Below are 9526 nucleotides of genomic sequence, written 5' to 3' on the forward strand. Positions count from 1 at the left end.
GCCACAAACTCTTCATAGAACTTTGAAGCAAAATATTGATCCCCTGCATGCATATATGATTGCGAACCAATTTTTTTTTAGTCCGTTCCTTTTTAACATAATATTTCTCTGGGTGATGTAACATAAGTATATTATTGGTAAAATTAAGTGATATTATTAGTACTTGATTTATCTGGGCATAAAAATGTCGAGATAATAGCTCTAGCATTCATGCCCACAATTTGAAAATGGTAGGACTATCCTTTACTTTTACCCATATATAGAAGTGATAACCCCCCTCCCCCTACACATATAGCGAGATAATAGCTCTAGCACTCATGCCCACAATTTGAAAATGGTAGGACTATCCTTTACTTTTACCCATATATAGAAGTGATAACCCCCCTCCCCCTACACATATAGCATTTTTCTCCCGTTGCAACGCACGGCCATTTTTGCTAGTTATTCCAAACCAAACATGGATTGCAATCACCATAGAACAGATTAGGGGAGTAGTGAATTCAGAGCTTGCTGGTGGAGAGGCTGCCCATGGCCTTGGCCTTGTCCCGGAGCGCGAACTTCTGCACCTTGCCGGTCGCCGTCTTGGGCAGCTCCTCCACCACCACCACCGTCCTCGGCGCCATGTACCGCGGCAGTCTGCCCCGGCAGAACGCCACCACCTCCTCCGGCTCCACCCTCTCCCCCTTCTTGGCCACGACGAACGCGCACGGCGTCTCGCCCCAGTGCTCGTCCGGCCGGCCCACGACGGCCGCCTCCGCCACGGCCGGGTGCGCGAACAGCGCCGCCTCCACCTCGATGGTGCTGATGTTCTCCCCGCCGGAGATGATGATGTCCTTGGACCGGTCCCTGATCTTCACGTACCCGTCCCCGGGGACCCGCACCGCCAGGTCGCCCGACCGGAACCACCCGCCGGCGAGCGCCTCCGCCGTGGCGGCCGCGTCCTTGTAGTACCCGCTCATCACCGTGTTGCCCCGGAACATCACCTCCCCCATCGTGGCCCCGTCGGCGGGCACGCTGCGCATGGTGGCGGGGTCCTTGACGTCCACCTCCAGGCCCAGGTGGTGCAGCCCCTGCCGCGACTTGATCGCCGCCCGCTCGTCCGCCGGCAGCGCGTCCCACTCGGGCTTCCACGTGCACACCGTGGCCGGGCCGTACGTCTCCGTCAGCCCGTACGAGTGGATCACCAGGAACCCCAGCTCCTCCATCCGGAACAGCACGGCCGGCGGCGGGGGCGCGCCGCCGGTCATCACGGCCACCTTCCTCCCCGCCGGCAGCGGCCGCCTCTCCTCCGGCGCGGCGTGCACGATCATGCCCAGCACCGTCGGCGCGCCGCCCATGTGGGTGACCCCGTGCCGGGAGACGGCGTCGAAGATGGCCGCGCCGGTGACCTTGCGGAGGCAGACGTTGGTGCCGCCCTGCGCCGCCACGCCCCACGCCATGCACCAGCCGTTGCAGTGGAACATGGGAACCGTCCAGAGGTACACCGGCATGGACGGCATGTCGTTGAGCAGCACCGAGGCGAGGCTGTTGAGGTAGGCGCCGCGGTGGGTGTAGATCACGCCCTTGGGCCGCGACGTCGTCCCCGACGTGTAGTTGAGCGCGATCGGCTCGTTCTCGTCCTCCGGCCACCGGACCGCGAACTCCGGCGACCCGCCCCCGCTCACCAGAGCCTCGTACTCGTACACGGTACCCGTCGCACCAGAAAAAGAAGATGTTGATCCGTCGTCGCAGCCGTCGAGCAGCTCTCTGATGAGGACGACGGCGGGGGGCGTGGCGCCGGCGTCGGACAGGAGGCGGAGGGCCTCCCGCGCGACGCCGAGCAGCGCGGCGTCGACGAAGAGGACCCTGGCCTCCGAGTGGCGCAGCAGGACGGAGGCCATGGCGGCGTCGAGGCGCGAGTTGAGCGCGCAGATGACGGCCCCCGCCATGGGCACGGCGAAGTGCAGCTCGCACATCGCCGGGACGTTCTGCGCGAACACGGCGACCTGCCATCAAACGGCACAAGGCACAGCCGGTCAGAACCATTCGATCGCAGCGAATCAGAACCGGTCCGGGACGAATCGGTCCCGGCAAGAAGGATTTTTCAGCAGGTCGCGCGAGCACGCGCGAAAGATGACGATTTTTGGAGGAAAAAATCAAAGTACGGTTGACTGTTGCGATGACGACGGAGAGCAGGGGATGAGCAAGAGTTTTTCATGCTAAGGACAACGGAGTTGGCTGATTGCCAGCGGCGGTGTCTGGTCTGTCTGGATCTTACTTACCACGTGGCGGCGCTGGACGCCGAGGCCGGCGAGCGCGGCGGCGAGGCGGAGGCAGCGGGCCCGGGTCTCCCGCCACGTCCTGGGCGGCGCGTCTCCGGCGGCGGCCAGGACGGCGGGGCGGTCCGGGTAGACGAGCGCGGACCGCTCAAGGAAGGAGAGGGGCGTGAGCGGCGCGTGGTTGGCGGCGCAGAGCACGGCGCCCTCCATCGTCTCCCGGCCCGTCGGCGGCGAGCTAGCACACGGCGAGGTTCGTGAGCAGGGAGGGAGGCTCGTGGGGCTCGTGGTGGGTTTGTTTTTGGTTTTGGGCTTCGGTGAGGCGAATACAATACTGCCGCTGATGCTCATATCGAGTGGAGCAGAGCGTGCGTGCGTGCGTGCTGCCGCACTCACCGTCAGCGTCATCTTGTCGTATCTGCACGGAAAACGGCTGGCCCGTGCGGACCCCGCCGCCCATCGTGACAAGGATCGACGGAGGAGCGATGACAGAACCAAAAGTCTTGTGAAATGAAACAGTTCCAACAGCAGGCGGCCACCTCGAAGTGGCAAAGCCATTTGTCAGACGCAACTCTAAAAGGAACGTAGTATTACTGCTCTATTTGGATCTGTAGTATAGTAGTATCCATCATCGCTCGTCGCGGGAGAAGAGGGGCCGGTGCAGGGCGGCGGCGTCCCGGCCATGTGCGGGCTTAAATAGGACAGACGGTCAGTGATCATCCATCTGACCCGGCCTGGTTGCAACTTCCAACCAACGAGAAAACCGCAACGCGTGCTCTCGTGTTTCCTCTCCACTCTTTTCGCGTTTTGCTTGATGCGGCTCGCTTCCTGTACAGCGGCGACAACGAACGAAAGAAGCAGCGAAGGAAGGCGTGGTGCCTTCTGAATCCAGCAGGCTGCACTGCAAGCATACGCATGATAAATACTTACACGGAAAGCTCGATATGAAGCTCGAATGGCACGACCAGTGTGGTTCATTCACGCATCACTTCTCCTCAATATCTGGAATATGAATGCAAAAGGAAAACGCCGTGTGTAAACAAACAGAAACCACCAGCAGCGCCATATATACGCTGAGCGCCGCGAAATTACGCTCAACAGTTAGCAACAAACAACGGGCTTCTCTTCTCCCGGGGCAACGGGATTCAGGCACCTGGGGGATCATGACGAGGCCGGCTTCAGATCCATCTCCACCTGGTGGATCGTCCACTGCATGCCCTCCAATTTCTAGGGTTCGGGATCATCAGGTCAGCGAAAAGGTCCATCGAGCGCGCTGCATACGGTACTTAACGGCGATGGAAATGAAACAGCATTACCTTCACGATCTCATGGTACTGCCTCGCAATCACGTCGAAGTGCGGGTCTACGCCTTGGTACTCGCGGAGACGTGAGACCTGACATGGGGATCAAACACCAAACATGACCGTTAGACGAATAAAAGTGAACACTGGAAGATGGTCTTCTTATCGGATTAAGTGGATCCTAAATTCTCCGAGATGCCATACTTTATTTCTCTCAAGTCTAAACACACAGATAAAGCTGATGACTGTACAACAGTATACATCCTCTAAGCATTTCACATCTCTGGATATTAGGTAGGGTGAACTAAACTTGTCAGAGTTCTCAGTGCACCCCAAGAAACTCAACACTGACTGATCACATGATACTACTACAGGACGCCTAGCTCTTACCTTCACACGACTTACAAGGACACACAGCATTCAATTTCCCGCAGGATGGACACTGATAGATGTTCCTTGGCCACTAGCCCCTCTGACATGCTCGAAAGCAGCTGCTAATATTGCCTCTTGTAACTCCCATGCTCTTTGTGAGCTTACGTCGAGATTTACTGAAGGTGTGTGAACAGGCTCCGAGGTTTCACTCACATGGCTAAATGAGTTACTCGTATAACATAACAGGAAGTACGCTAGACTTGCTGGATTTTAACCAGTGATATATCAGTGACAACGACCGCACTATACCATTATTGCAAGAAGCTATGAGCTAACCATCCATTAGCCTAAATAAAAAACAATCATAGCTAAAATCTTTCGAACAACATTGTGCAAATATGAAAGGGATTCATTGACGAATGATGTTTGCTACCAATAACCAAACATTTGAAAGGCAACAGAGAGTAAGGTGTTGTATCATACCGCTTCATTATAGGAATTGGATGCTTCTTTCGTTGCCTCCACAAGATATTTCCTGCAATAAACAGTAAATCGGATAAGGTGGTTGCTTACTACAGAGAAAAAACCTACACATTTTCCATGTTAGAAATAATAAGTGCTGCTTCCCTCAATGATAAGATTAGTTTAAAGATACATTAAGTTGGATGTACCTGATTCTATGCAATGCAGGTACTGTTTCCTTCGTGTAGGTGTCACGCAAGAGATGGTGCTCCAGGTAGCTAGAACACAAAGGAAAGAAAAAAAAATACAGTTCATTCAGTCTTCTGAACCTATCACTGATTATAGAAAAAAATACATAAAGGCAGAGAGATTCAAAGCTCAATGGGTTTTTTCTAGCAAGAGCTTATATCATGCTGTTCAATTATGCTTAACGCGATACAGATTAATATCAGCTTACTGAAAACTGAAAAGTTACACACTAGTCAAACATTAAGGTGCCGACAAGTCAGGTGCCAACCTTAGTTTAGCATTCATAGTACGGCATCTTTTAATAAGCCAGGTCTTCTTCACATCATCCTGTTAGGCCATACATAGAAAGCCAACAGACGTCAAGAAATAGTAATAACCCCATTAATAAGTACCAGTATAAAAGGAGCATGAAAAAGCCTTACATATTGGTGCTGGTGTTCTAACTTCTTGTCTTTAACAAACTGTATAAGTACAGCAAGAATTTGCTCCAGGACCTTGGAAGTTTGAACAGCCACAAATATTTTGACAGATTTCAGCGAATGAATTTGCATTAAATAAAATGGACTAGCCACCAGAGTTATGTTTAAGAAATTTGTCTACCTATGAAGACTCACATTATAGTGCTCAGCAAATTTCCTGTCCATCGAAGCAAGATCCTCCAGTAGAAGGGACTCTTCCTTTTCTATTCCTTCGATAATTAATTTCACCCTGCCCAAGGAGAAAAGGGAACTAAGATAGGTGTCTATAAGGAACTCCCAGTTAATCTTTAATTCCAAACAAGAAAGGTGAACAACTGGGCATTGTCACCAAGAAGTTAACTATATAAATGATGGGGCTGTCCAAAGAGAAGAGATGACACCAGTACTATAAAAAAAGGTCTAAAAATCGATGTAAGATGTTACAAGAAAACCGATGATAGTTTCTTCAGAAATTACACCTGGCCAAAGAAAACTTGGTTGTGTAAAACAACAATCATAAGAGAGAATAAGATGGGAAGATAATCACCTTTCTGGAAGCCTGGCACTTGAAATCTGATTGATGGATGACGAATCTGCAACATATTCAAATGTTATGATAAGAGAAGGTCAAAACTTATAGATCATAAAAACCGATATCTGAACGTCCATGAGATTCAGTATTTCATCAGTAACTGACCCCTTTCATCCATTGCAAAAAGATCAGCTAAAGCGTCACACTTAGCTTCTAACCGAGCCTCAATCTCTCTTGCCACAGATCTCTGATACTCGACCATGTCCTGCAATGTCAAATCACGGGTGGATTCTTTCAAACTTAAAACCACAATGTATTTCTTTCACTTTCCAAACTAAGCACTAACAGTTTCACAATTCCACGAAGAGCATACATGAATTACACAACACTTAAACAAATTGTGAAATCACTTGGTGATAGTTCAGAAAATAACTTAGACTGCGAGAGCTTCAAGGATTTTACATACCACAGTCATGGCTGGCTGCTGTTGCTGCACCTGGTAGAGATAATCTGATGTTATCCCAAGAAAGCGATCAGGAACACCACCTGCCCCGGGCTCAACCAGCTCCGAACCACCACCACCAGCGGCAGCGGCAGCAGTCAACGCACTACCGGTGCTGCCATAGTTATTGTAGTTAGTCGAGATTGAGGTTGAGCTTGGCGTGGCACTTGTTACGGTACTGTCAAATGAAACCCTTGACAAGGTGCTCAGCTTTTCTATCTCCTCCTCATGCACCTCCCCGTCCTGCGAGAGCAGTGGGAGCCTCAACCTCTGGGCCGCCTCGGCGACCGCCAAATGGTGCTCCAAGGACTCGTAGACCTGAATCATTCCCAGCAAAGTAAGTACGCTAAACCACCACGTTCCATTTTTATTTATTTTTGCCAGGTAATTTCTGGATCACCACCCAAATTGATCAGATAAGCAGAAAACATTTCCTACTGTACTTCTTTAACCAGTTCGATCCACATTTCCTAGCCCTATCTGCACGAATCACCGGACAGGTGCGAACATTTTCAGAGACTGGGAGAAGCTGAACCTACCTCCGGGGAGCAGTTGAGCTTCTTGGCGGCACCGGCGCTGCCCGCGGCGGTCGCGTGCTGGTACTCCTCCACCATGGCCATCGCCTCCGCGTACACCGCCTACGGAATAGTCTTATCAGATCTGATCAGAACCGCGCGAATTCTAGATCGGGCGAGCGGGCGGGGGGCAAAACTCACCAGGGCCTCGAGGTAGCGGGCGCGCTCCGCCGCGACCTCCTCGCGCGCCTGCAGGTGCAGAACACGGGATCAGCGGTGCGAGAGAGAGGTGGGTGGTGCCGGCGCGACGTACCTGGAGGAGGTCGGAGTGGGCGGAGCTGGAGAGGAGGGAGGCGTCCGGGGCGAGGTGATGGCGCTGGAGCTGCTCCACCAGGTGGGCCACCTCGGGCGGCGGTGGCGGGAGGGACGCCGCCGCTGCGGCGGCTGCGGCGGCCTTGGACATCGCGGGCGGCAGCTCCGGCGGAGGCTTCCACGAGTTGGATTCGAACTGGTGGGAATGGCTGGTGGATTCGTCAGGTCGAGGAAGCCCGCAGCCGTTGGATCGGACAGGGACGGACGAGATCGACCGGGGTTGCGGCCGGCCGGCCGGCCGGCTTATCACGAAATGGGTTCAATTTTGAATTTCAGAGGCGCTGCTGCGAGATGTCTATGCAGGCAGGAATGCTAGTGCTAGCACTAGAAATACGAAAACACATGAATGATAGGAAACATGGAATCAAATATCACGACATATATTCTAAGCCAGACGTGTGTGGGATACTAAGAGCCCGTTTGGAAGCTCTCCAGCTTCCGAAACGAGCCAGCTTCTCGCGGGAGCTGGGCCTGGTGGCTTCTCGCGGGAGCTGGCCTGTTGGCTTCTTGCGTTCGTCAGGGCGAGCTGGCTTCTCGCGGGAGAAAACGGTTCGAGGGTCGGTCACGAGAGAAAACGGTTCGAGCGTCCGCTTCGAGAGGGCAATCGAGTGCAATTTCCTACAACTTATACTTCTCGTTTTTTCGAAGCTGGGCTGGGGCTGCTCCCAAAAATTGCACTGCCTGCTGCTCGTTCTCCAGGAGCCAGATTCTCGGAGCGCTTCCGTTCGGCTGGCTTCTCGCGGGCTTCTCGGAAAGTTGGAAGCCAGTAGACATCCGAACAGGTCCTAAGGGCATTTATAGAGGCAGTGCTAGTTATCAATTTTCGGTAATTTTAAAGAGCGCATGTTTGTTGTGGGGACTTTCCAACACGATTCCTTGTGCACCGTTGGATTTCGGCTTCTGGTCAGCGCACGCATGATACGATGAAAAAGTGACACCGTCGCGTTATGACGTAAACACTTGACAACAACGTCACGCCATGATGATGTCCTTGATTTTCCAGACTATCACATGAAATCGACAAATAAAAAGTCGTGTTCTATTTCGACTCTACAAGAATTATTAGCAAAGGTAACAAGGTCGACTGAACCGACTCTTTGGTTAAGAGATTGAGTCTTACTATCTCTTGGATTCACTTTCTTTCTCATTAGTCATTATTCTTCAAACAAGATTTGGACAAGGAACATCGGTGCGGATTGTAGATGCCCTAACACCAGAACTCCATGAATACTTATTTGTTTATTTTTGCGTAGGTCGGAAATCAGAAGATTGAATTGAGTCTAAGCCTTATAAGAACATTCATATGAAAAAAAAGTTACAAATAAGCCCAAGGAAAATGCATTCTCGTCTTCAACCTGCACAAGATGATGGCACACCGTTAGCCTAGCTCAATGCCGAAGCCACCTTAATTGCCGTCTAGCAAGTCACCAAACATTATCACGAAACGACGCCAACATCGATAATCCAAAGCATGAATTGTCGATTTGGAGAAGAAGACGAAGGTTGGAAGAGGAGACCCAACCTCGCGCCAAAGCCAAAATAATCGCTGTATGATTTTCTAGGCTCCATGTTGTCCATCTTCAGTCTTGATTTTAGGAGTAACCAGTTGCGCACTAGGCAATAATCAATCATGCAAAGTTGTTGTGTAGACTAAATCCTTTGTTTTCTCTGCTAGATGAAAATTATTTGAAAGTGTCGCTCAAAGCTAGAATACATAGGGCTAAATTGATCTGTTAAGACAACCAAAGAATAAAAATCTGTGAAGAACATAAAGACATTACATAGGTGTATGAGACAATTTCTTGACAAATCGGTCGATTTCGAGTTTCTTGAGTTTGACTTTCCGGGTTGGAATGAGTACCCTCCCACCCTCCCCAGTTAATAGTGGGCTTAAGATGTAATCATGATGTCATGTATGGTTCATAGTGGGCGTAGGATGTAATCATGTCATGTATTATAATCTATCTGGGTGCTTTACAAACCACTCATATATTTATAGACTTTATACCAATTAAATATAGGTGGTGGTCATAGGCAGTATATCATTAGATTTGTATTTAAAAACTTTTCTCTGGCGGTCATGATGCACCCGGGTGACTGCGGGGACTTCACGATATACTGCCTGACCGTGCTCCTACCACCACCCGAGTAAAGGCATAATGAGGAATACACATAGCGGCCTCTTATTTTTTTCAGCCCCACTTAGCTCAAATATGTCGTTGATATCATGCTGCAAAGTAGATCACAAGCCCCCTCCCCCACCCCCAAATCAGCACCGAGACCTAAGTGGACAATGCTCGTGCCAACATGTCCCTAAGGAGGCGTGGCGGGCCATTGTGCTCGGCGTCATCCCCACCCCCAACGTAAAAAATCACCGCTGACACCTCTGATGGTTGTTATTATTTATGTGGACACTGCCCCGTGCCAACATGGTCTTGAGGCTACGTGATGGGCCATCATGCCCGGCATTCCCCCGCCCCCGCCCCAACGCACAAATCACCACTGACC

At 51.3% G+C, this 9526-nt stretch overlaps 2 protein-coding genes across 3 annotated transcripts; both read right to left on the reverse strand.

The window, feature by feature from the left end:
* Positions 1-327: 327 nt before the first annotated feature.
* On the reverse strand, positions 328-3638 carry LOC123135776 (butanoate--CoA ligase AAE1-like). 2 transcript variants are annotated; one of them, XM_044554987.1, is made up of 4 exons: positions 3572-3638; positions 3409-3482; positions 3186-3257; positions 328-1985 (listed from the first exon to the last, which is right to left on the reverse strand). In XM_044554987.1, exons 3-4 carry the CDS (start codon positions 3231-3233, stop codon positions 501-503), a joined length of 1533 nt encoding a protein of 510 aa, XP_044410922.1. In that variant the 5' UTR covers positions 3234-3257; positions 3409-3482; positions 3572-3638; the 3' UTR covers positions 328-500. The 2 variants fall into 2 exon arrangements, with proteins under 2 accessions (XP_044410922.1, XP_044410921.1); XM_044554986.1 differs by lacking the exons at positions 3186-3257; positions 3409-3482; positions 3572-3638 and adding an exon at positions 2262-2813.
* LOC123135777 (AUGMIN subunit 4) lies at positions 3153-7133 on the reverse strand (the record flags this gene model as incomplete). Its single annotated transcript, XM_044554988.1, is given in 13 exon segments — positions 3153-3482; positions 3572-3649; positions 4412-4463; positions 4600-4668; positions 4908-4966; positions 5062-5133; positions 5254-5347; positions 5645-5690; positions 5795-5894; positions 6096-6449; positions 6671-6769; positions 6848-6895; positions 6960-7133. Coding segments are annotated over 13 exon segments (1287 nt in total). The 3' UTR covers positions 3153-3416.
* Positions 7134-9526: the final 2393 nt, after the last annotated feature.

The sequence above is a fragment of the Triticum aestivum genome, chromosome 6B (assembly GCF_018294505.1).
Source record: "Triticum aestivum cultivar Chinese Spring chromosome 6B, IWGSC CS RefSeq v2.1, whole genome shotgun sequence".
Lineage (NCBI taxonomy): Eukaryota > Viridiplantae > Streptophyta > Magnoliopsida > Poales > Poaceae > Triticum > Triticum aestivum.